General features: G+C 42.3%; 2 protein-coding genes and 1 long non-coding RNA gene across 3 annotated transcripts in view; all 3 read right to left on the minus strand.

The window, feature by feature from the left end:
- Nucleotides 1-10,142: 10,142 nt before the first annotated feature.
- Nucleotides 10,143-11,972, minus strand: LOC306926121 (E3 ubiquitin-protein ligase CHFR-like; the record flags this gene model as incomplete). Its single annotated transcript, XM_079505381.1, has 1 exon — nt 10,143-11,972. The coding sequence occupies one exon, from the start codon at nt 11,970-11,972 to the stop codon at nt 10,143-10,145; it is 1,830 nt and encodes a 609-aa protein (XP_079361507.1).
- A 966-nt stretch (nt 11,973-12,938) lies between these two features.
- On the minus strand, nt 12,939-17,042 carry LOC306926785. Its single transcript, XR_013790433.1, has 3 exons — nt 16,815-17,042; nt 14,311-14,453; nt 12,939-13,081 (listed from the first exon to the last, which is right to left on the minus strand). It is a non-coding gene; the product is annotated as an uncharacterized lncRNA (long non-coding RNA).
- A 2,399-nt stretch (nt 17,043-19,441) lies between these two features.
- Nucleotides 19,442-25,849, minus strand: part of ankrd24 (ankyrin repeat domain 24) — a 29,364-nt gene continuing 22,956 nt past the window's right edge. Inside the window, exons 19-22 of the mRNA XM_079505382.1 lie at nt 23,546-23,722; nt 22,381-22,554; nt 20,364-20,429; nt 19,442-19,531 (exon numbers count right to left, since the gene is read on the minus strand). Coding sequence (XP_079361508.1) covers nt 19,469-19,531; nt 20,364-20,429; nt 22,381-22,554; nt 23,546-23,722 — 480 coding nt within the window. The 3' untranslated portion in view covers nt 19,442-19,468. The remainder of the gene's footprint in view (nt 19,532-20,363; nt 20,430-22,380; nt 22,555-23,545; nt 23,723-25,849) is intronic.

Here is a 25,849-nt window from a genome sequence, read left to right on the forward strand (position 1 = left end):
CTAAACAACATATTTGGTTTAAGAGACAATTATCAAGTTCATATTTAAGTAAAGTGTCAAACCAAATATGTTGTTCTATTTTTGTACTATCCTTCCTACACCTGTGTATTTATAGTCTGTATATTTATAGTCTCAATGCACTTATAGGCTAGAGGCGCGGCTGGAACTCCCTTCTACATGAACCTAAATAGGTTTGAATGGGGTTTCTAGGTGTAAGTATGTAGGACTATAGTAGCATGCCAAATTTGTGCTATTTGTGCTATATATGTTGCAGGGGGGGGGGGGGTCGAATCGGATCCCTTATGCAATTCTTGATTTTGAGCGAGGGAATGTTTTCAGGCAAACATGTCCACCGTAAGATGAACCTAAAATGATGAAAAACGAGGATTTGAAAAAATAAATCACTCCGAGACCATGGGCTATAGTCCATGGTCTCAGAGTGAGTCTTTTTTTCAAATCTTCATAGATTTATTAGTTTTATTCTCGAGTGATTTTCGTCTTTTTTTCAAATCCTCAAAAATGTGGATAAACGGCGTGCTATATTATGCTGTCCGAGATGGGCTATAGCCCATGGTCTCGGAGTGATTGAAAAACGAGGATTTGAGAAAAAGACGAAAATCACTCCGAGACCATGGGCTATAGTCCATTGTCTCGAGTGATTTTCGTCTTCTTTTCAAATCCTCAAAAATTATGAAAAACGGCGTGCTATAGTATGCCGTCTGAGATGGGCTATAGCCCATGGTCTCGGAGTGATTGAAAAACGAGGATTTGAGAAAAAGACGAAAATCACTCCGAGACCATGGGCTATAGTCCATTGTCTCGAGTGATTTTCGTCTTCTTTTCAAATCCTCAAAAATGATGATAAACGGAAGACATACTATAGTCTGTCGTTTTTCATGATTTTGGAGGATTTTAAAAAATCATGAAAAAACATGTTATAGTTCATGGTTCAAATGACCTTGACCAGTATAAATGACCTTGACCCATATAAATTACCTTGACCAGTATAAATTACCTTTACCAGTATAGATGACCTTCATAAGACTAGTGAATGACCTTCACCAGTATAAATGACCTTGACCAGTATAAATGACCTAATAAAACTAACTCTAATAAAACTCTAATAAAACTCTAATAAAACTCTAGGATAAAACTCTAATAAAACTCTAGGATAAAACTCTAGGATAAAACTCTAATAAAACTCTAACAAAACTCTAATAAAACTCTAATAAAACTATAATAAAACTCTAAGATAAAACTCTAATACAACTATAGGATAAAACTCTAATAAAACTCTTATAAAACTATAGGATAAAACTCTAATAAAACTCTAATAGAACTCTAGGATAAAACTCTAATAAAACTCTAATAAAACTCTAATAGGATAAAACTCTAATAAAACGAATAAAACTATAGGACTATAGGACTATAGGATAAAACTCTAATAAAAGATTGATTGTATAGCTGATGCATGAGACGTATTGACTGATGCAAGCTCACAATGCATTTCCAATGGGAGTCACATGGTTTGACACAACATTTGTGTTGTACGGCTTTCGGCTGTGTTTCGACTGCCCCCCACCCCCTCATACAACACAAATGTTGTGTCAAACCATGTGACTCCCATTGGAAATGCATTGTGAGCTTGCATCAGTCAATAAGTCTCATGCATCAGCTATACATCAATCTGTTGCGAAGGTGTGAGTCAGGCCTTAGTATGCCTGGTTTGCCTGGTGGGTGGTGATGGGTGGTGGTGATCCACCTGAACTTAAGCCGCACCCACAGCTGTAGTTGTATGATAAAGGGGGAGGGGTTAGGGGAAGAGCTGATAATGTGATGTCACTATATTACATTTTTTTTCATTGGCACGTTTGACTGTCAAGGGTTCAGCCTCCAGGAAGAAACCCTAAATACAAAGGGAATACATCATTGCACATACAAATGACTCCAGGGTGTCTAATGAAGTACTGTCACCTCATAGACACATGAACAACTGGAAAAATACAAAAAATGTGGCACTCCATCTTTAAGAATGTGGATGATTTGAATTGGAAGATTATGTTTTAGTCTTACCAAGCGGATTGCAAAAGATCTCTCTGTGTTTGTTTACAACAGCACATGAAGAACCAGCCATGTGTTCAATTAAACGTTTTCCTGCTTAAATACTGACAGGAAGTAGAACACTGGTGGTAGGCCTAGGACAAGTGGTAGGCTGGACATAAACGCTTACAGGCTCACTGATTGGCCACTTAGGTTGGCAATCACAGAGCCAGGTAATTTTAATCCTTTAAAACCTGTACTTCAAAAAAGTTGAAATGGAGTAAAGGGTTTGTTTTCTCGTTTTTTGTTTTCTAAGGGGAAAGGAAATAATGGATTGTTTTCTTGTTTTAAAACAATAAATCACATACAAATATTTTGAGGGAAGGTGAGTTGGAACCTACACTGGACCCAAAATAATAATAATAATCTCTCAGATTAAATCCTCCACATTATCCCAACCAGAGGTTTTAAGTATGTTTTACTTAAGTTACAATATAGGTCCCAATATTTTAACTATATCACTCTCTGTCCTCCTCGGACCACTTTCCATTTGGTTCAGCCGCTCCTGAAGAAGCCGTCACTGTGTCTGGACCCCTCCGTTTTAGATTTAAATTTGTATCTACTCAATTTATCTCATTTATGATTTATTTATTGTCTCTTTTAGGACAATGGTCATTGGGGATGCATCATCTTCTCAGGTCCCCTGTCCTGTCTAGTGTCCCCCAGGGCTCAATTCTGGTTCCATTACTGTTCTCAATTTACATGCTTCCTATGTAGGTCACAAAACGCAAACACAACACCAATTTCCATTGTTATACAGACGGCACACGCATCCCACTTAAGCATGGTGACACAAGTAGCATGACCCGAATCCTCACCCGTTTCTCAGAAATCAAATATTGGATGTCCCTTAATTCTCAACTTAATGACATTAAATCCTTCTATTTGGCCCATCCCATTCCACATCAAATAATGTCAGGACCTTGGCCTGCAACCTGGGTGTGATGTTTGTCCTGAAGTAACCAAAGTTGTACAATCCTGTTTCTTTCAACTAAGAAACATTTCTAAAATTAAGTAATTCATCATTTGCAGACCTTAAAACCCCTCACTCAGGCGACCCAGCCGCGGTTGATCAAATCCCGATTTACGTCCCAGTAGCTACCATCGATCAGTCCATCAGCAAGGCCACACAATCCGTTGCTCCGGATCTACTCTGCCGGGACTGGGAGAACCAAATTCTGGCGCGTGGAAGGACTAGGCTCTGTGGGTTGACTCCTGTCCGGGCCCCTCCTATGTCTCAACAGGTCCACTCCTGCTCTCACGAGGCCCAGGACCTGTGCGTTGCATCAGACTCCAAGCACCAGGCACTCCATTTAGGAGTGGTGAGGAATGGCCCTCCTAAAGGCCTCACCGAGGTTTGTTGGGCTTCCTCCTCACGGAGGACACAGGCTGGGGCGCCAACCCATACTGCTCACCCGGGTGCCGTCTATATAACTTAGTAATGCTAATGACGTTTGTGTGCAACACTCTTGAAAACAAAGTATTGCTTTGTGGGTTTGAGCTGACAGGTCATTTTTTTATGTCAATCAATCAAGTCAACTTAATTCAACATTATATATTTTGCCTACTGAGTGGCAAAAAAAACGACTTCCTGGCCTTGACAGCCCATACATCCAAAAGCAAAAGTCATATCTGATTGCATTAAACAATGTTAAACGACGTTAAACTCACTTTGCCACTCACTTCATGCATGCACATACCCTTTCTAAAGTGTGCGTTGTGCACATACACACAAACGCACACACGCACTTCAATCCAATCCAGGGTGGGGCGTAGACTGAGGAGCGCCATCGTTGTGTAACCCGGTTGGGTATTATATAAGTTATGGTTTCATGTTTACTGGTTGAAAACAAAAGAAAACAAACAAACAAAAGAAATGTATACTCACCTTTTATTTATCTGTAATGTTTTACTTACCTGTTACGTTAAAGGGTTTTATTTTACTTACCTGAAGGAAGGGAAGGGTGTGTGTGTGTGTGTGTGTGTGTGTGTGTGTGTGTGTGTGTGTGTGTGTGTGTGTGTGTGTGTGTGTGTGTGTGTGTGTGTGTGTGTGTGTGTGTGTGTGTGTGTAGTAGTGTGTGTGTAGTAAAAGTACTAAAATTTGGAAATACTTTACATCAGTAAAGTAAAACTTGCACATATTACAGTACTTGAACTTGAGTACATTTTCTTATTTTACTTTACTTTGTGCATACTTTACACCAATTGGGTTTTTAAATCCTCTTAAGCCTTGTATTTAACTGTACTTTTCTGTGCATTTTGTTTTGCAAACTGTCAATCAATCACTGATAATTTTACAGGCCGGATCAGAGAGGAATGAGGAAACCAGTGACATGTTAAAACAGTTTGATGTCAGGTGCCACTGTATGGGAGGAGTTGAGGACAAAGCTATTTAACGGTGCTGATCAGGTGAAATGGAGATACAAAAATGGCCCTCCCCAAGCAGCTGTGTGGGATATCTCTCATGCTCGTCCTGCAGCTTAAAGGTAAGAAAAGACACTAACAGCTAAAACTGAACAATTATAAACCTTTCTTTTGTTACTAGGATGGCCTGCTCAGTTACAATCGTATTTGCATATATTATTTATATAGCCTTTAAGTGATACAGGATAACTATATTGCTGCCCAGTTTTTCCAATGTTTCATTATATATATTTTGTTTAATAAAGTTTTTACTTTTAACATGACCAATTACATGAGCGTACTTTGCTCTGCCATTGTGAGCTACTCTAGTCTACTGTATGTTTTATCAGAATTTGATCAAGTGATTCAAGTGCAAAAGAACTAAACTGTTAGATGTCAGTGCTGGTAAAGATACAGCACATGACACAAATTATACACAATTATATACAATAGTGTAAAATAGTGTAATTATTATACACAAACACAATAGTGTATAATTTGTAGGGTTCTCCGGTTAAAAGCTACTTTAAGATATTTACTAACAGACCAAACTAACACCACTCACTGGCTTTGGGATTAGGTGTGGAGTACAATAAACTTTAGATTGTTTATTTCATGCAAATTATTACAATTATTTTGTCAAGTAGCATAATAGTTAGTGGTACAAATTATGTTCAATATAACCGTTTTTCCAAACTCAGTGTAGTCTCTTATCTACTTTTATTTGAGGAAAACCATAGAAGTTTCAGTGAAAATTGTAGTCCATATAATGAATGAACCCTTTTTATTTTTCTGTCAAACAAACAAAATCTGTATTTCATATATTTTAGCCATTATTTATCATGGACACAACTGTGCTGTTGATTGAACCTATAATGTCTTATAATTTTGAATTTCAGGCTCTTTTCCATTTATAATGGAAAAGTGTGTGTGTGTGTGTGTGTGTGTGTGTGTGTGTGTGTGTGTGTGTGTGTGTGTGTGTGTGTGTGTGTGTGTGTGTGTGTGTGTGTGTGTGTGTGTGTGTGTGTGTGTGTGTGTGTGTGTGTGTGTGTGTGTGCACGCGCGCCTGAGGTTAATTATGATGATCTCCCTCTGCTTTTCCTCTAGCCTTCCAAGGGCTGCATACACATGACATTGGGGGCGGGGCAACAGAGAGTATTCCCATCTTCATTGATGGTAGGTGTCATAGAAATTTAGACTGCAAACATATAATAATACCCCTTTATTGCACTCTGATGTTATCTTATCTGTGACACCCCTGTGGTGCTGTTTTGGTTACTTTGTTACTGTCCCAAATTCCTTAGGGCTTGTTGGGGGTTGTCTCTTGTGGGAGTGAAACTATAAAGTCTGTGACCCTGCGTTAGCTTTTTGAGTCAGACTGGGGTCTTCCGTTGCATTGAATTGGTCATGTAAGTTCCTGACTCCTTACTCGAGTAAAATCCTAATACTTCCAAACTATGAATCCTTGTGTTGCCTCATTATTATGTCTTCCTGAGCATGTGTCCCACAGATTGCCATAACATAGGCCCTGAATCTTGAATGATAAACTGTCAATTCTGGTCCCTTCAATAAAGGTCCAACTAAGCCCATGTCACCAGCATACTTGTACTATAACTATATAATTATTTCTAGATCATGATCTGTGTGGGACTCATACAACTAATAGTAAAGTTAATCAGATATATTTCCACTGACAGATTTTACGTGGTCCGTTGGAAGAGTTAGGGCTCCATCTTGCGCCACCCCTTACCCCTTATCTCTAAACTTATTTGCCATTTTTTACTATTTTAAAACATTTAAAAATAGTTCAACTAGCCAATCTACATCGACACGTTGTTAGCTTGTAGATCGGCTATTTGTACTATTTTAAAATGTTTTAAAATAGTAAAAAATGGCAAATAAGTTTAGGGATAAGGGGTAAGGGGTGGCGCAAGATATAGAGCCTAGTCTATATTATCCAAAGAACCGAGGCTACTGCTGTTAAGCCCGAGGTTTTCAAAAGAATGTTTTCATCGAATTAAGAACTAAAAATAGAAACTAAGACACAGTACAGTATTAATCGAGTTGCACCATAGGTGAACGTAAATATCTGTTATTTCTATATGGTATTTGACAGGACCAGTGAGACTAGTGGGTGGCCCGCATCCTTGTGAGGGTCGGGTGGAGATCTTCTATGAGAACGAATGGGGAACGGTGTGCGATGATGCTTGGGACCTCCCAGATGCCCGGGTTGTGTGTCGCAAAGTTGGCTGTGGAGAGGCTACAAAAGCCTGGAAAGGTGGCCTCACCTTTGGCCCAGGCACAGGAACAATCCTCATGGACAATCTCAAGTGTAGTGGTGAAGAGGCCTCACTTGGGGAGTGTTCCCATGTATCCAGAGATGATCACAACTGTGACCATTCTGAAGACGCTGGTGTCACCTGTTCCGTCCGTGTCATGATTTCAGCAGAAACACAAATCTTCAGCTGAAGTCTCACCTCCACTACAAACTGAAAGTGGGGGTATATCCTGTATATGATAATAAGTACAATGTACACATTTTTATTTGATAAACAATGGAAATCTTTTTACTGTCTCTCCTTTCTTTTTAGTTTAATTGCTAAAATATTTACCATTCATGAAAGCCATGATGCAAAAGTGAGTTCTTTGATGATAGGAATCTTATCAATTATTCAGTCTTTAGATAAAACGACCTGGGCCGTGGCTCAGCGGTCCAGGCACCTTGGCTGGTAATCCAGTCTGGCAGTGTGCCGTGAGTTTGACTCCCGATCTCGACGGCCTTTACTGCATGTCTTCCCCCCATCTCTCTCCCCATTTCCTGTCAGCCTACTGTCTGTCCCTCCATAAAACATGTAAAATAAGGCGAAAGCCACAAAAAAACATTTAAAAAAAGGACTGAGTCATCCCCACTATAGCCTCTGTACACTCCTCTCTATGCCAGCAACTATAAGCAAATGGATGGTCAGTGTGAATCATGTTCATGTTTGCAAACTGAATTCATTTTTCTTTCTTGTTTTTATGTATTACTTAAAACTATGAGTGGTTCTAGTCACAGTGTCACACAGCTAGACCTCCCCAGACACCACAACAATGGTTATGTTGAAAGAACATCATAAACTTTCTCTAAGTAGCAAGCATAAATCATCATTCTATCTTGCATATAATTGTTCCATTCATGGAGCACACAATTTTAATAATGTAAAGCATTGTCTAAATAATCGGTGGGATTCCTCTTCCACACTGCAGTTTACAAAAGTAGCGTAACTATAAAATCTGTACTTGCTGTGTATGCTACTGTACCCCTAGGTAGGTTTCATTTGAAACTGCATGAGAAAAATAATGTGTGTAAATGTATATATTTTTGAGTGGTGCAAAGTAAACCACTCCAACAACCAGCTTTGTCTGTATGTTTGTGTACCTGTGTACGTGTCCGTGTACCTGTGTACGTGTCCGTGCACAGGTGAGCATGGTTGCTATGGTTAGTGTGTGACGTCACTGACATAGCTGATCAGACTATATAAGACCTTGCACCACTCAGTTCACACGGGTGTGATTTTTTTTTTATCATGTGAGATAATAATTCTGATCGTTTGGCCTCATTCTATTTTGATTGACACTGTTGATGGGACAAGGGCAACAAGAATAAATCTTAACTGGACACCATAATGGTCCTAAAACAAGAATGACAAGTCATAACTGCCAGGTGCAGATCTGTCGTTTATGAACATCTATAATCAGTGTGTGTGCCGCAGCCTCTGCCTCAGCTCACGGCTTCTTGTTCACGGTGTTCAGAGTATGGGTTTTATGCCGTTCAGACTATGGGTTTTATGGGTAAGTCTCCCATTAAAGCTTAATGCAGCCTAGAGATGAGGCAGCCAATCATGAAAAAGTGTCTACTACGGTCGCTACTAGAGGTAGTAGTGAATGTAGGCCAGGATGCTTTTCAAGCACCTGGCAAAAACAGGTTACAAAAATGTCACTCGGGTGTTCTGTTAGCCTCCCCCTGCCCTACTATTTAGCTGTGTTGCGCATTCCACGATTATACACTACAAGTTATACCTCGTTGTAAAGGTGACTAATCAACAATAAAAATATATAAAATATACAATACCAATTGGTATTATTTAAGCAGAGAAATAATCGACCAAAGTATAAGTTTCCAAACTTTTTGTTTTATTCACAATTCAAGATTTGTATTAGTTACCTGCTAGATTTACCAAGAGTACAGTTATTTGGTTTTGGTTCTTTGACATAATAGTAAATAAACAAATAAAATATGTACAATGAATGCACACTGTGACAGTGGCGTGCACAGACATTTAGAGGGGCAGGTGCTCAAGTTAAAAAAGGGCACCTTGTGCAGCGCGTGGAACCGGCCGGTTGCCTTAATCTATTTTGGGCGGGAACCCCTTTTGGTGTTAGCATTATGTTATGCTTTAGCTATTGAAAAATAGCAGATCTACAAGCTCATAGCGCGCCACCGAGTGGCGCGCTACGAGCTTGTAGGTCTGCTATTTTTGGAAAAAAAAGTTTTTTTTTCTTTTTTTTTAAAAAAAGGGCACATTGCCAAAAGGGCAGGGGGTGCTCTAGCACCCCCTAGTGTCTATCTGTGCACGCCACTGCACTGTGATGTGTGGAACATTTGTCTCCAGAGCTTGACTGCACCCTAAAGCCCTATTTCAACAATCTATAAGCTGCTGTAGATCGGCCATTTTCACAATTTTCTTTTTTTCATTCATCAAATATATGTGCTGTATACAGTTCCCCAGTTATCCATTTCAAATTCATGGTCCCAAATCCTGACGCCAAATGTCTTTAACTTTCAACCTAACCTAACTTTCATTGCATCACAAATGATACGTAACCTGCGAGTTAGTTCAGAAAAATATTTAATTTTCCGATCTACATGAAGCTCACAATGTGTGACAGAGTGACGTGTTGTGAGCTTGTAGATTGGCTGTTTTTGCCATTTGACATCATTAGGTGTGGTTAAACTGGATTAGGCTATGTAACCTATAATTAAAAGACAGGATCGAGTCTTGATGAAAACAGAATAGATATACTTTATTTTGAATATTCCTATACCAATGCATGACTTTTTAAGATTAGATCATATGGCAGCCAAGTCTATGGGATAGCACGTAAATCATTTGCCACATAGTCTATGGACTTTGAGGATATTACAATGTCTGTTTAGAGTACTTTAGAGCGAGACAAGTCTATGGACTTTAAAGTTTGTTTAGGGCACTAAATTACATAAGACATCATGCCGCATGCGGCCGATATAAATACAGTGGGCGCCCCACACTTCACACAAGTGTGATTTTTATTAGAGTAATACAGTAATGAAAATATAAATATTAATTTAGCTTTATTAATTAAAATGATTTGTGAACGATATCTGTTCCCCTTCAACAGGTGTTAGACATCAAAGAAAAACTTCATCGAAAAATGGAGTCTCAGAGATCATTCATTGTTAATATCAGTCACCAGAAGCAAGGATGTGTTTTTGATAGGTCCAAAAAAATAATAAAATAAAATAAAAAAAATAATAAAATTTGGAATTACATTCATAAAAAAATATCTTGCTGTCAAGTGCCTTCTGACTGGATGAAATATCTCTTCTAATGATTATCTCTTCATCTCTTGAAGCGAGTCTGCTCACATATATGGTTGAATTTCATGGCATGATGCTTCTTCAACTGCGTACGACAGTTCCTCCCCCAGTAACAGTCAGGACGAGACGTTACAGACGCCGGCAAGTCTGATGCAGGGATGTTCTGTCTGTATTTGTAGGCCAGCTCCTTGAAGCATCGCAGGCCACAGGAGAAGCAGACAATGACGTCTGCATTAATGCGATAATCAGACAGATAGAAGCTTCCTTGTTGTAAGCCCTGCAGGGCTTCCTGAAGCATGTCCTTCCAAGACATGCCTCTGGAAGACAGGTAGTTCCGTAGGATCTCAGACTCGTGTTTATTGCTGTTCAGAACACCATCTAGGCATTTGTCCGTTAGATTGAGCTTGTTAAAATGCGCCAGGCAACCTCGGCAGCCAGACCTCTGGCAGCCCCAGTAAATATGACAGAACGGCCGCTGGCACAGCATACACTGCTGAGCAGGGACCTCCGGCTGGCTGCTGCGTTCACCATGCCGGTCTGGCATTGGCTGGAGGCAGCAGGTGCACATGATGTGGCCTCCCTGAGCAGGACACCTGTACCCCGAAGGACCCGTTACTGCAGGGACCATGGAAGACGTTGAGGGCTCTTCTCCAGCCTCGGGGTCTTGTGTTGCAGGTGTGGGCCGACTGCCCTCCTTCCTGTAGCCAAGACACTGTCTGCATGTTGTCACAAATGGCTGACTGGTGTCTGAGGCGTTACCGTCGCTGTCAGAGAGCTCAGACGGAGAGTTGGAGCTGTCGTCACTAGTGTCATCGTCAGAGAGCCCAGAGATATCCTCCTCCCCCCAGCAACTGTCGGCGTCGACGTCTGGGAGCTCAAGAAGGTCTTCAAAGAGGTCTTCAAAGAGGTCTTCAAAGAGGTCGTCGGAGCTCTCTTCAGAGATATCTTCTGCATCGGAGGGGGGGCGCTCCACCTTCGGCTGCAGCATGTCCCGCGTTATCTTGTTCCTGCCGTCCATGCTCTTCTTGTCCTCCTCGCTCCGACACTTCTCGGGGTGCTGGATGAGGTAGGCCTCCACCAGGTTGTTGAGGATGTGGTTCCTGTTGATCCTCTCCACTGGGCAGCGGCAGGTGGGGCACAGAGCCGAGCGCTCCATCCAGCCCGAGTAACAGGCTGCACAGAAGGTATGCATGCAGGGCTGCAGGCTGACACAGTCGTATAGCAGGTCCTGACAGATGATACATGTTAGAGATTCCTCCATCTTGTCTGTTTTGGTGCCTCCCACAGGAGGAGCCTTACCCAGCGGGTCCTGAGGGCCTCCCCTGGGTTGACCTGCAGCTTCAGATCTAGACGGGTTTGGAAGGCTCAAATCACAATTGTCGTATTTTGTTTTCCTTTTCTTCCCCTCTGGCTCCTGGGTGCATTTCTCTTTAGTAGGGACACGTTTTTTAGCTTGGCCTGGGGAAAAGGAGTTAGTGTGTAAAACAGGGCCAGCTGCCGCAGGGCAACTCATGTGCTGATGGGTGGAGGAGCTACAGGGCTGGGATACCTCCCGAGTCGGTTGCCTTGGGGTTCCTGGCAGCACTGCTGGCCCCACACAGAGGTTTGGTGATGGAACAGATTGTCTGTGACATGACTTCTGCTCAATCAAAACATCAGCTGAATTTGGTCCAACACTACCAATATCTTGTGAATCGGCATCTTCCGCTTCAATGGAATGGTAAACATAGGCGATATCTAGTTCTGGCATATTTTTCCTGTACACAAAGTAGATGACATCTCCATTTTGCAGCATGTGGGTCTGCTTCTTCACCACCGTGGACATGTTGATGACGGTGCCGTGGGTGCTCATGTCTTCCAGCCATACCTGCCCATACCTACCTGCCCGCTCATCTTGTATAATCTTGCAGTGATATCCTGAGACCATGTGGTTAGCGGGAAAAGATAGATCACATCTTTTACTCCGACCAATCAGGCATTCCCTCTTGACGAGCAACACTTGTGTTTCGGGGGAATCCACTTTCACCAGCTTTCCCCATGGTTGCCCTCTTGCAAGATCTTCCATGTTCAAATATCTCTTCAAATCTGATTCATGTGCAAGACCTTGGTCACTCATTTACAATCAGTGTCCAATAATCGTTGTACCTCTTGAAAAATGTATTAACTTTGATTTTATAATACAAGTCAATGGGGCTCTGATTGGGAGTAATACGTCATAGTATGTCATAGATATTTCACAGACTGACGTCATAGCTGACAGACATCGCAGGCTGGTCATGTGAAGTCCACATCGGAGCCACCATGTTTCCAAGCTTTGCGTTTGTACCACAAATGATTTGATTGGCTGAGCACAAAATGTGATGTATGATGATGCATGATGATGTATGATGATAAGAGCGCCCCACACTGGGTACACACCGGCATTCCTTAGCCTGCTGTCCCTAACCCTAACCTCACACGGAAGCCACGTAGTCGGAATGGTGGTGCGTCAGTGTGAAAATGAGATGTTTAGTTTTACTGCAGTCACATTAATTTCCCATGTCAAGTACAAATGATATGAAGGGGTGTCAGAGTGCAACAGCTTGTGAACAGATTTTCTTGGACAGAACTGAAAAGCCCTTTTAAGTGAGTGCCAATTCTGATCTCATCTACCTTGGCCAGAATCACTTCTGGTAGATTATTCAATATTCAACCAAGATCAACGAATCAATACCATACCAGTTTAGAGCTTTTCAGTGCACCGATAATGTTATTCCACTTCTGTTAGTATGCAAGACTATAGCTGGACGCACACACGCACGCACGCACACACAAGACATGAGCATATTAGAAGTTTATTTGTCCCCATTGTGCGTTTTACATCTTTATTTGTGTGTTAAGTAACATCATCTCTAAGATGTAGATTCTGTGTGCTAAAACAATGTTTTTCCATTCACATCCAGGTAGGAACACAGCTCACAGCTTCATCAGCAGTTGATAGTCACAGAGAAGAGAAAAGAGAAGAGAAAGGATCAATAACAGAATTAGAAGATGTGCTCATACAACATGCATGTTTAGCCTCTAAGGATAGTGATATCAGTCCGTCCTTCCTCCACTTTGGTCCCACATTAAGATATGATTATACAGTATATGATCTTCATTTTGCAAAAGGAGAACGTAACATTCAGAAGGTGATTAACTGCTGGAAACATACTGTAAGCTGACATGTAACAATGACATTTTGTTTATTGCACCCACTTCAAATAGCATCAGCATACAAAAACAAATACAACAGCATTATGTAATTAAAAAAAATGTTTTAGGTTGGTCATAAGTCATGTCACAAGTCATCAAAATCTGTCAAAGATAAGAACATCCATCTAAAGGAAGATATACTGTACTACTAATGAGATACTGTAACTGTATGCCATCTTTTAGCAATTGTGCATACAGTTGGAGGCCATCGATATTGTCCCTTATCATTTGACCCATTTAGGCCTGACCTCAAAATTTAAAAAAAATCCTTCTAAATCCTCCAGTTTTCTGAAATAAATATTTTCACGATTTTTCAAAAATAGCAGACCTACAAGCTCATAGCGCGCCACCGAGTGGCGCGCTATGAGCTTGTAGATCTGCTATTTTTCAATAGCTAAATTATAACAATGTTTAAAACACCAAAAGGGGTTTTGCGCAGATCACGCAAACCTCAGCAAAAAGAAAAGGACAATATCGATGGCCTCCAACTGTACATTACTTTCGGAGTGCATACTTAGTTTAGACTAGTCATTGGTTAGACATAAGGTTGGTGAGGCCGGGGTGCGTTAAAACAACCGGATTAAGGTTGGTGAGGGGTGCGTTAAGACGACCGGATTAAGGTTGGTGAGGGGTGCGTTAAAACGACCGGATTAAGGTTGGTGAGGGGTGCGTTAAGACGACCGGATTAAGGTTGGTGAGGGGTGCGTTAAAACGACCGGATTAAGGTTGGTGAGGGGTGCGTTAAAACGACCGGATTAAGGTTGGTGAGGGGTGCGTTAAAACGACCGGATTAAGGTTGGTGAGGGGTGCGTTAAAACGACCGGATTAAGGTTGGTGAGGGGTGCGTTAAAACGACCGGATTAAGGTTGGTGAGGGGTGCGTTAAAACGACCGGATTAAGGTTGGTGAGGGGTGCGTTAAGGGTTGGGAGAGGGTTAAGGTTCTTTCACTACTTACATCTAGCTCGACTGTATGTTGACAACTAACTCATTTGAAACTTCCATTTGAATCCGTAGCTGTCGTGCAGTCGTGCTTTCAGGGTTCTCAGGGGAGGGAGAAGGACTGGCTGTGTTTGTGTCTGCCTGTGAGTTGGCCTCATTCTGCCAGGAGAATTAAAGGAATAAAATCAAATTAGTTAACATTATTTAAAATAATGTTAAAAACAGCAGTCTTCATGAATTAAAAAAACACCCGTGTGAAGTGAGGGGAGCTCTTATTCATAATTCTTAAACATCATCTCATGAACAACTGAGATGATGTTTTGCTCGTCCACACATTTGACCTAATTTCTCCTTTCATTGTCAATGGCAAATATTGAGACGTGTGGGGACAAAAACTGTATATAGGAAATCACACTGTGTGAAGTGAGGGGCACTCTTATCATCATACATCATCTCATTCTGGCCAATCACAAATTGCATCCTCACTTTTGTCTTCAGTGTTTACTGTTTACACACTTTTGTCTTCAATGTTTACCGTTTACACACTTTTGTCTTCAATGTTTGTGTTTACACAGACCATCAAAGCCTCAGAGTGTTAGCGCCACTCAAAAATGTATAGTTAGGCTAAACTTGCAGGTGCCCATTGGACTGGAGCCTCTACAGCGGTGCCGTTGTATTTATGATGATCTTATTGTTTCTTGTTTGAGCTGAATTGTACAACACATTTGCATTGCGTTTTATCTGCATTGTTTGCTTGTTTACTTTGTTCTGTATTTTTATTGTATGTAAAGCACTTTGTGAGTCCTCTCTGTGAAAGGTGCTATATAAATAAAATGTACTTACTTACTTACACTGGCCTTCTTGGAACGATGCATGTTGGAAATGCATGCCCCACCCAGATATTATGTCTGTGTCCTTTTATGAAGCACTGAGAAAACTGTTGCGACTTTCTTCGTCCTTTTTTTCAAACTTAACTACAGGAGCGGTGGTCTCAAAAACATAGAGGAAAACCTGACAGAACACGACTCTCTCACTGTATAACAAAATGAAATAAAAACTTCTATAGACTGAGACTTAGGGAAACATTTTTCATTTTATTTTATCATGCTCATAAAGTGCTCTGTGCTCAAAGTGCAATTAAAAAGCAAACGTTTCGGTCCTAAGACCTTCGTCAGTGCTATATCGATGCTATATCTGAATTTCACCTCTTCTCATCTGAACCCTACTAGCTAAAGACCCATAGTCCAGACAGATGCTGCGTTCACACTGACATGTAAAAGATACAAAGATGCAAAGCTACACAGGGTATTTGTAGCTTTGCAGGGTAGGCTTGTAGCTGAAGTTGGAAGCAGCTCAACTTTTGTCTAGCTTTGTAGCTTTTGCAGCAGCTCCAAACGTCGGATGTTTCTCTTCATGTTGCTGGCTATCATTAAAAGTGAAGGGTAGACTGTATTGCTGCGTTCACACATGGCAGATGCAAAGATCACAGGTTTATAGCTTTTGCAGCAGCTACAAACGTTGGATGCATCTTCATGTCGCTGGCTTCCATTGACAATGAATGGTAGACTGTATCTTTGCATCTTTCCATGTGAACGCAGCATGTCTTTGCATCTGCCCGTGTGAACGCAGCAAGGATTGTCCCTTGAAATAAGGAACTGTCCCTTATTTGAAAACTAAAAGGCATGTCCTTTATTGAACTGACCACTTTTCCCCTTGTTTTGGGGGAATCAATATTAGTAACACCAATTTGGACAATTAGGCGTCACTAATATGTCAGCACTAGATGTCTCTGCGGGCTCCATATATGGAGCTAGATCAACCTGGTCCATTACTTTTTATTAGAAGTATTTGGACCAGTATTTGGAATATTTAGCTCTGGTGGACATGTGGGCGTATAGACCCCTGGGCGCTACACCTGGCCTACATGGCACTGCTCCATGGATTAGTCAGGGGCAGCAGGGCTGTGTACAGGACAGGCGCTGTGGTTGTACTGGGGTGGGGAGGACGGACGCTTGTGTTTCACATGCCTTAAAGCAAGGGTTCCCACACTTTTCAGGCCGTGACCCCTCAAAATAATGTTTGAACTGGGGACCCTCCAAAATAATTTTGTTTGATTCGGTTGCACAGATAAATATTGTGAAAATAGCCGAACTACAAGCTAATTAACACCTTAGTTGCAACGTGTTGTGAGCTTGTTGCTATTTTCACAATATTTGCCTTAATCTTTATTTAATATTTGACAATTTGATATGAAAAAGGTCTCAAGTCATTAAATTGTAATTTTAGAAATGTGCAGATTGTTGGGTACTGTTGAGTGAGAACATAATGTTGTAAGCCAACAACCATCTGGGGACCCCCAGTTTGGGAACCACTGCCTTAAAAGCAGTATAGCCTGGTAAACTTTTGGAATTGTTTTCAAGGGGGAGGGGTTTACCAGGCTATTAAAGCAGTGGTTCAATCAGCTTTCTGTCCCTCTTGTCTGACCGGACGCAGTGCAGTGTTGATGTTGGCCTTTCTCACCTGACACCACCTTATTTTGTGGAATTGCAGCCCCTTGTATGTCGTCACCTTCTCCCAGCCACAGTGACATGTCCTCAGTCTCTTCCTCTTGGCATCCAGATCCATAGTGAAAGATAATGGGTGTGGTACACCACTCTCTTTAGGTGAGGCTCTCACCTGCTTTGTGAGTGGAACACCTGCTGCAGCCAATTCACCATCAGGCTAAAACAACTGAGGAGAACTGCAAGGAAATGGGACAGCCTCTTTCGTTGGTGTTTTGCCCAGTTGGGTGTGGTTATATGCCTATCCCTAACCCTACTACATTCACATGAACCAGTGGTTCCCAAAGTGGGGTCCGGGGACCCCCAGGGGTCCTTGAGGGAGTTCCGGGGGGTACCCAGCTAAATGATAGTTTGGAACCAAATGGACCCTTATGGGACTGTAACTCTGAGAGTGTACAAATGGAACCAAATGGACCCGTTAGGGTCCATTTGGTTCCATTTGTACACTCTCAGAGTTAAATTGACATTGATTTTACAATATAAATTGAGGTCCCAGAGATAGAAATGGGGCGTCCGTAGCCTAATGCATGTCCTTGAAATTAAACGGGTTGAGAATCACTGCTAGAGCTGTAAAAATCTTCTCTTATGTGGGTTCCTGGCATATCTCTTCAAATGGGGGTCCGCGGGCTGATTAGTGTCAATGTGGGGGTCCTTGACATGAAAAAGTTTGGGAACCACTGACATAAACTACTGTATGCCTAAACCTCAAAACCATGCCAACCTGGGGGCGGATCACCTGATAAAAAAGATGTTATGGCGCAAGGGAGAGGCTGCACATAAAGGGATATTTCACTTTCTAACATGTTTGGGGTCATTTATAACAAACCTTTGTGAGCCCCCCCACCCCCCACCCCCAGACAACCCTTCCAATACAAACCCATTGTAACTTCAAACTCCATTTTAATCATGATAGATTCAATGAAAACACCGGTCCTTGGTTGTGGTGACTGATAAGTGTACAATACAAAAATAAAATAAAATAAATGAAAACATTTATATAAAAAAACATGGCCCCCTTGTGTATTAAGTAAATATTCCACCATATGTCATGTTTTGCACTTCCAGAGGAGAGGCCAGAGTGATCCTTTCAGAGGGGACACTGCACGAGGGTACAAAAGGCAGTATGTTTTTTTTCAGCTTTATTATAAGAATATCATACAAAAACAATAGGCTCATCACACAATTAATACACCTGATTCACTCTTCTAAATGCCAACCAGCTACCACCACCATACATCATCATACTCTATCGCTCAGCCCTGAAGGCACTCCATTAGTCCATTGCTTAGTCGTATTGCTTCAGTCCAGTTGGTAGGCTGTATAGTGTTCTGTATTCATGCAGCTACTTGTGAACACACACATTGCTTGTGTTCAGTTGTGTCAGTGTTTGCATATACATGTAGATAATATTGGTTCAGAAGAAGGGACAAGAGGCAGGGCAGGAAAGTCAGTGGTTTCCAAATCATTCCAGACCCATTGTTATGGCTCACAACTCACAAGTAAATATCCCCTATTTTCATTTCCTATGTCATTTAGATTTATTTCGGATAATAAAACAAAATTGGGAAAAACAAACATTGGGACTGTGCGCACGGGTGACTGTTTCATGTAATCAATTCCCAACAGATCTCCAAACCTGTTGTTTTGGGGAGCGCTGGTTTCAATTCATTCAACCTCCTCTTGTGTGTTGGCTAGTAGTGAGGTGCACCCTAGGAGACATTTATACTTCAAAGCGCAGCAGTGTTGCACGCAGAGAACAGCTGATATACAAGCTCACATCGCATCTCGGATGAGACTGTTGTGAGCGTAGAGGTCTGCGTGCCACCATGGCGGGACGAAGCATAAATTATACTTGATGGGCTGCAGGTGCGCTTGCCATGCACAAACAGGCTCTATCATGAGCGCACCTCCCGTTCTTATGACAGCGACTGGAGGTGTGGTTTTGAGGACAACTGCTTTGAATTGCTATTATTGTTCAAACACAACAGAAACCAAGGATTATATATTCAAGGGCAAGAGATCACAATACAAATCCTAATCATTCTTCCTCCACACTGGGAGAAAAACAGCATCTGAAAGTTTGATGGTGCATTTTTTACACGTGAGTGCAGTTAGAACTTTTCCATTGCATCTTATGAGAGGCAGGGTTCTTGTGCTGCCGGTATGTGCGCGCATGCTGTTGTTTATCAGTGTGACGTCGTCTGTTAAGGCATCTATAGGAACACTTTTGTTTAGCAACGTTTGGGTCACATGGACCTTCTTCAGGCATCTACATTTTTATTATTTCAAAAGATGACAAAATAAATAAATTAAATGTGAACATTGTATATTTAGTTTTTAGTTTTTGAGAAGTAGTAAAAATAGCAGATCAACAGGCTCACAACGCGTCACATCACAGAACATTGTGAGCTTATACATCAGCTATTTTTACTAGTTTGAGTCCCAGGGACACATCAAATTTCTCTTTTGGGTCTTTAACTAAAATGTTTGGGAACCACTGGGGTAGGAAGCATGGTACAGTGTGTGTGTGTGTGTGTGTGTGTGTGTGTGTGTGTGTGTGTGTGTGTGTGCGTGTGCGTGTGTGTGTGTAGGGGGGTGTCAATGACCCTTCTACTACTTATGAGTCATCTGCAGGATCTGAAGCAGCAAGCCCTGCACCTCCTCATCCATACGACCCTGCAGGAGAACACATGCACATTACTCACACAAGTCCACACCCACAACACCAGAGGGAGCGCAACAAACCATGTACAACCCAGATTCGGCACAAACAAGGGACTAAATTATTTTCGCTCCTATGCCACCAAAATGTGGAACGCCCTACCAACAGTCATTAAGACATGTGAATCCCTAGACTCCTTCAAAACCGCTCTCAAAGGGCACCTACGGACGGCTGCCATTCGAAACTGCCCCCCCCCCCCTTTTTCCCCTCACTGTATATGTTTCTTTTCCCTTTTTACCTCCTTTATGATGAATTCCTGTTCTGTTCTTTGACTATATAGTAGTGTCTATCTGTACGTCTCTAAATGTTTTGATGAATTGAACATGGTGGACCCTCTTGTAAACAAGTGTAATGCTTAATTGGGTCATCCACTCACAGTTAACAGTCTTTGTATTGAGTTTGTACTTGAAATGTACTGTAATTCTGCAAACTGTTAATAAATATTTCAATCAATCAATCAAAAAAGTACATGTATGTACTGTGTGCATGGTAATGCATACAGTACATACATGTACTTTTTTGATTGATTGACACACGCACGCACTCACGCACATACAGTATACATGTGTGTGTTCATATGCAGACACACAAACATATTCTTACAGGTATTTATATCCTCAGCAATCATTTCCTGACAACAATTTACCTCTCCAATGCTGTTACAGTATGACATGCTATATGATATCTAAATATCTATGTGTGGGCAGACAGACAGACAGACAGACAGACAGACAGACAGACAGACAGAATGTCACATAGGTCACATCAGTAATTTCTTGGACTGACCTGCACAGCTGACAGTAGATGAGAGCGGTATACCGTCACCACCTGCTTGTGTTTCCGTTCCCATTCCTGTCAAACACATGATGGGACCTGTAGTTACTGATGCATGATGGGACCTGTAGTTACTGATGCATGATGGGACCTGTAGTTACTGATGCATGATGGGACCTGTAGTTACTGATGCATGATGGGACCTGTAGTTCAACTAATCAAACGATTGTGTGCCAAATCGTACAACTTTGACGATATTGTCAAATACATGATGGGACCAGTAGTTACTGATGTTGTCTAACACATGATGGGAATTGTAGTTACTGATGTTGCAATGCAAACTGTATGGTGCATGGAAAATAAGCATTTCAATGTGGCTTTATGTATGTTATGCTGTCGTGGTTACAATATTTGTGAGTAATGACGGATTTGAGTGAGTAATGACGGATTTGAAAAATGGAAGCTGCAAAAGCTGAGGGGTAAAGTGAATGACGTCAGAGGCACAGGCACACCACAGGACTCAACGGCACTTCCGCATACTCCGCCTACATCATGGTCTATGACTTGCTCACCCGATTGTGAACAATATATAATACAGTATATATGTTTCATCCAGAGTTAGTGTCGCTAAACCCGGAACCAGGCGCGTAAATGGTAAATGGTGTATTTATATAGCGCCTTTATCCAAGGCGCTTTACAGAGATTGTGCATTACATTCACCCATTCACACATTCATACACTGATGGCAGCGGAAACCATGCAAGGCACCAACCAGCACATCGGGAGCAATTAGGGGTTCAGTGTCTTGCTCAAGGACACTTCGACACTAACTCTGGGGGAGCCCGGGTTCGAACTGGTTGCCATCCAGCCACTCTACCCCTGAGCCGCCGCCGCCGTTAAGCGTAGCGTGGATTAAGTTATTGACTGGGCAAATTAGAATCATGAGCGCGCGCAGGGGGGTGGGGTGGGGAGGGTGGGGGGGCAACTCCTGACGAATTTCTAATGGGGACCATTTAAAACAAAGCCAGCTTGCTGTGGTTCGCTACTGCATGCACAGGGGTGAAGGGCTGCCAACGGCCCGGGTGGCCCAGTGGACCCTACGCCGGTGCTCAGAACCTCTAATTGCTTCCAATGTGCAGCTTGTGCCTTGCATGGTTTGCTCCGCCATCAGTGTATGACATCTGTGTGTGCATTGGTGAATATTAATGCACAATCTATGTAAAGTGCTTTGGATTACCATGTATCCACATGCTCACATCTTGCTAGGACACCAGACAACAATAAGTAGTATAAGTATAAGTAGTATGTACATTTTAATGAGTCGTTCGATTGCTTTTCATGTTGGATCAATGGAATTAAAAGTATCGGAAACCTTCATTTTTGAAAGAAAGAAAATAACATGACATGTTTTTGCCAATTCACCCTTTGTCAAGTCCCGCCCATGGTTCTGCCCCTCTTTGCACCCATTGGTTGCCGTCTCGTGGTTGGACAAAAACTTTTGCACCTGTTGGTACCCTAAATATACATACATAGGGATGGACGGACCCTAAATATACATACATAGGGATGGACGGACATTGCTGATCCTTGACGTGGTTGCACCACTTAAAAAGAGACTGAAAAAATCTGAAAGACCCCTTTCGTTGAATGGCTCTAGAGAGACTGTGTACCAATTTGCGTAATGTTTGGACAAAATCTGTAGGTGTACTGTCAAAACATTTGTTTTTCACAAAGCGGCCTCCTGGTGGCGCTATAACAGGCCAATGTGAAACCTTTGGGGCAGAGGTTCAGCTCTGGCATTCAGGGAGTGTGTGTGCAGAGTATGGCTGCGATCAAGCCAATGGTGCCAGAGATTAGCTGTTCACAGACGGACGGACGGACACACGGACGGACACACGGACGGACGGACGGACACACGGACACACGGACGGACGGACGGAGTGCAAAACATACTCTCTCCCCATGCCTTCGGCCTGGTGGAGACAATCAGTTGTGTCGACTGAGAACTGGGACTCAGTGCTGCCCTCACCTGGAGCTGCTGTGTCAGTACAGCCACCCTGTTCTGCAGGGCCATCTGAGGGCCAGGGTTATTGACATGCATGGGAGAGGAGGAGGACGTGGTGGAAGAGGAGATGCCTAGAGGAGGAGACAGAGCCCCCAGAGCCTCCTTCAGGCGAAAGATCTCCTTAGAAAGCTCTGTTATCTGCAGGGAGACAGAGGAAAGTAAGTAAGTGAGTAAATGTTATTTATAAAACACCTTTCGAAACAATGTTACAAAGTGCTTTACAATGGACCCAATATAAATAAACAATCAAAATAGTGTAATAATGCAAAAAATACAGTACAACTGGATTAAAACAAAACATGGGGAAAATGTTTTACGAAACAAAAATGTTTTAACCTGCTCTTAAAAATGTCGACTGACTGTTTTTTAAAGGAAAAGGGTAGGGCGTTCCATAGTGTAGGAGCAACAACTGCAAATGCCCGGTCACCCTTTGTCTTTAGCTTGGTCCCAGGAATGATTAGAAGAAGTCTCACATTGTCCTTAGGGGGCAGAAGATCTGTAAACCGCGTGTCGTCATCAGAACTGGAGCAAATGGACATGCAAATGCATAGCAACTAACTGCTGGAGGGTTTGAAACAAAGGTTTTTGGCATTTCTGATTAGTTCATGATTAGGGTTAATTGGGATCCGGAACCGGAGGAATCAAAGGAACCGGCTCCAACACTGAGGAACCGGAACCGGTTCCATCAAATTTGGGACAGTTCATGGAAGCAGTTTTATCTGTCAGAGCTGGCATGTGGACTTCACATGTGATCATGTTGTTCTCAGGGCGTCCTTGCAAAAGAGTGCATGCCCTCAATGTTCTCCCCTGATTAAATAAAGGTCAATAACTAAATACAAATACTTCATAAGTTCATAAACATTTTGTTGCCAAAACATTGGTTATCTTTAAAATAAAAACGTTTTTTTGCATCATGACTACGAGCTGTGTGATCTCTCCTTCCTTTTTTCAAGTTTATCTCCAGTGGTCAGCACCTCCCCACTATTGGTGTGCGCTCCTACCTCTTTGTTTGCTCCAATAAATAAATGCAAAAATCATTTGGGGACCCCAAACTGTTCCCTCAGTTTGGGAACCACTGCTCGGCTGGGTTTGAATGTACTTTGAGTCCACCACTGCTCCCTTCCCTCACCTTGAGGGCCTTCTCCTTGACGAGCCCCTTGGAGTCCTGGATGTCGTTGTGGAGCTCCTGGACGTGGCTGGACTGGGCCTGCAGGTCGGCCAGCTGCTGCTGCACGGCGGCCGTCTGGGCCTCAGCCACCTGCCGCTCGCTCTTGTTGAACAGAGCTTCCCTCTGCACCTGGAACACCTGGAGTGTAGGGATGTGGGACGATTAGCGCTATTATCGTTCACCGCTCACAACGCTCTTAATTTTGTCCTCCGTCATACACTACTAGGCTTTAGTTGAGCTGCAAATTCAGTACCACTTAAACCGTCTGTACTTGATCAAACAGACTTGTATAGAAGAGGTACGCTCTCATTTCACTCTACACAAATTTATTTGCCAAAAATAGCAGATCTACAAGCTCACAACATGTTGACGAACGTTCCCCCCAGAATAGGGATGCTGCATCGCACTTGTCAATTTGCTACTTTTGTTACTTTGTTAATTTGAATCCTGAAACGTAGGTTTCCAATTCCACCCGACAGAGACTGTGATGATATAGAAAAACCACAGGGTACAAATGTGGAAAGTTTATGAGCGTGGCAAGTATGCCAGAGGCAGCATTACAACAAGTGTTGCTGCTGTGGGGACCACAGGTATAAACCACAGGGTACAAATGTGGAAAGATTTGTCAAGAGTGAGCATTCTCAAGCATGGAGGTGTGCCGAAGCCAGTGCTGCCAACACCATTTTCACTCTGTCGTCCCTATTTTTGGCATGTCAATTTGTTCATAAATCTTTTACGACTAGCAGATCTACAAGCTCAAAACGCACAACATGTTGTGAGCTTTGTAGGTCGACTATTTTCCCTCCCAAAAATCTTTGAAAAATATTTTTGTAAATTCCGAAAACAACGCAACTTGCTTAAAGGGATAGTTCAGATTTTTTGAACTTAAGTTGTATGAAATACTTGCCATTAATATAGTGGTTGCAACTGTATTAATTGATTGCCCGAGTCCCATGGTGGGAGTTCTGCTCTGGTTTTGGTCAATATTAAGTAGTTCCGGTCATTTTGTGAGGGGCACTGGGGCCACGCAGTAAAAGTAAATTAATCCACAAAACGAACGTAATTTGTATTGTTGACCTATTTCTAAAATATTAGCGCGACTTTCGTTCAACTTTGACCCCTCTATCACATGGAACTATTTTTTGGGCGTAGTGATATGGACACAAAAAACATAGTTCTGTGTGATAGAGGGGTAAAAAAATAACGAAAGTTGCACTAATATTTTAGAAATAGGTCAACAATACAAATTACGTTAGTTTTGTGGATTAATTTACTTTTACTGCGTGGCCCCCAGTGCCCCCCACAAAATGACCGGAACTACTTGATATTTCACCAAAACCAGAGCAGAACTCCCACCATGGGACTCGGGCAATCAATTAATACAGTTGCAACCACTATATTAATGTCAAGTATTTCATACAACTTAAGTTCAAAAAATCTGAACTATCCCTTTAAGAAATAAATGCGAGCATTGAGGACAAAGAGAGCTTGATTGTGACGTCATCACACAATTCCATCACACAGGGATCAGAGCATTTATTGATAGGAACCTGTTGACAAGGGACACATGCAGCATTTGAAACGCCTCAGTGAGCAGACATAGAGAGGACGTCTATAGAAGAGAAGAATTAGAGAAAGTAATACACACATGAATAATGGAGAGAGAGGTAAAGAGGGCCTCAGTGAACCGTGGCCCTCTTTGAGAGCCATAACGATGGGCAGGGATAATAGAAAATGAAATACCCACAGAAACAGGCACGCACACACACACACACACACACACACACACACACACACACACACACACACACACACACACACACACACACACACACACACACACACACACACACACACACACACACACACACACACACACACACACACACACACACACACACACACACACACACACACACACATACACACACACGGATGGATTACGGACCGGGACAATGGGGCCACAATGCCCAGGCCCCCCCAACCCTGCAGCGTGATGAGGCTTGTGGTTCTCGGCAAACGTATGATACTCTGACCAGTATCCAGGAGCCTCTGACCACAAGGTCAGCCAGAGGTAAGGCTGACCTGAGTCAGTGAGCACCAGGGAGGGATTGATCTGGTGCTCAAAATCTGCTGGATTTTGGGGTTATATGCTTTATATATGTATGTGAAAGGCCAATACACATGGCAAGTGATACAAACAAAACATATGGGGCAGCATTACAACAAGTGTTGCTGCTGTGGGGACCACAGGTATGTATGCGC

The sequence above is a fragment of the Electrona antarctica genome, assembly GCF_951216825.1.
Source record: "Electrona antarctica genome assembly, chromosome: 7".
Classification (NCBI taxonomy): domain Eukaryota; kingdom Metazoa; phylum Chordata; class Actinopteri; order Myctophiformes; family Myctophidae; genus Electrona; species Electrona antarctica.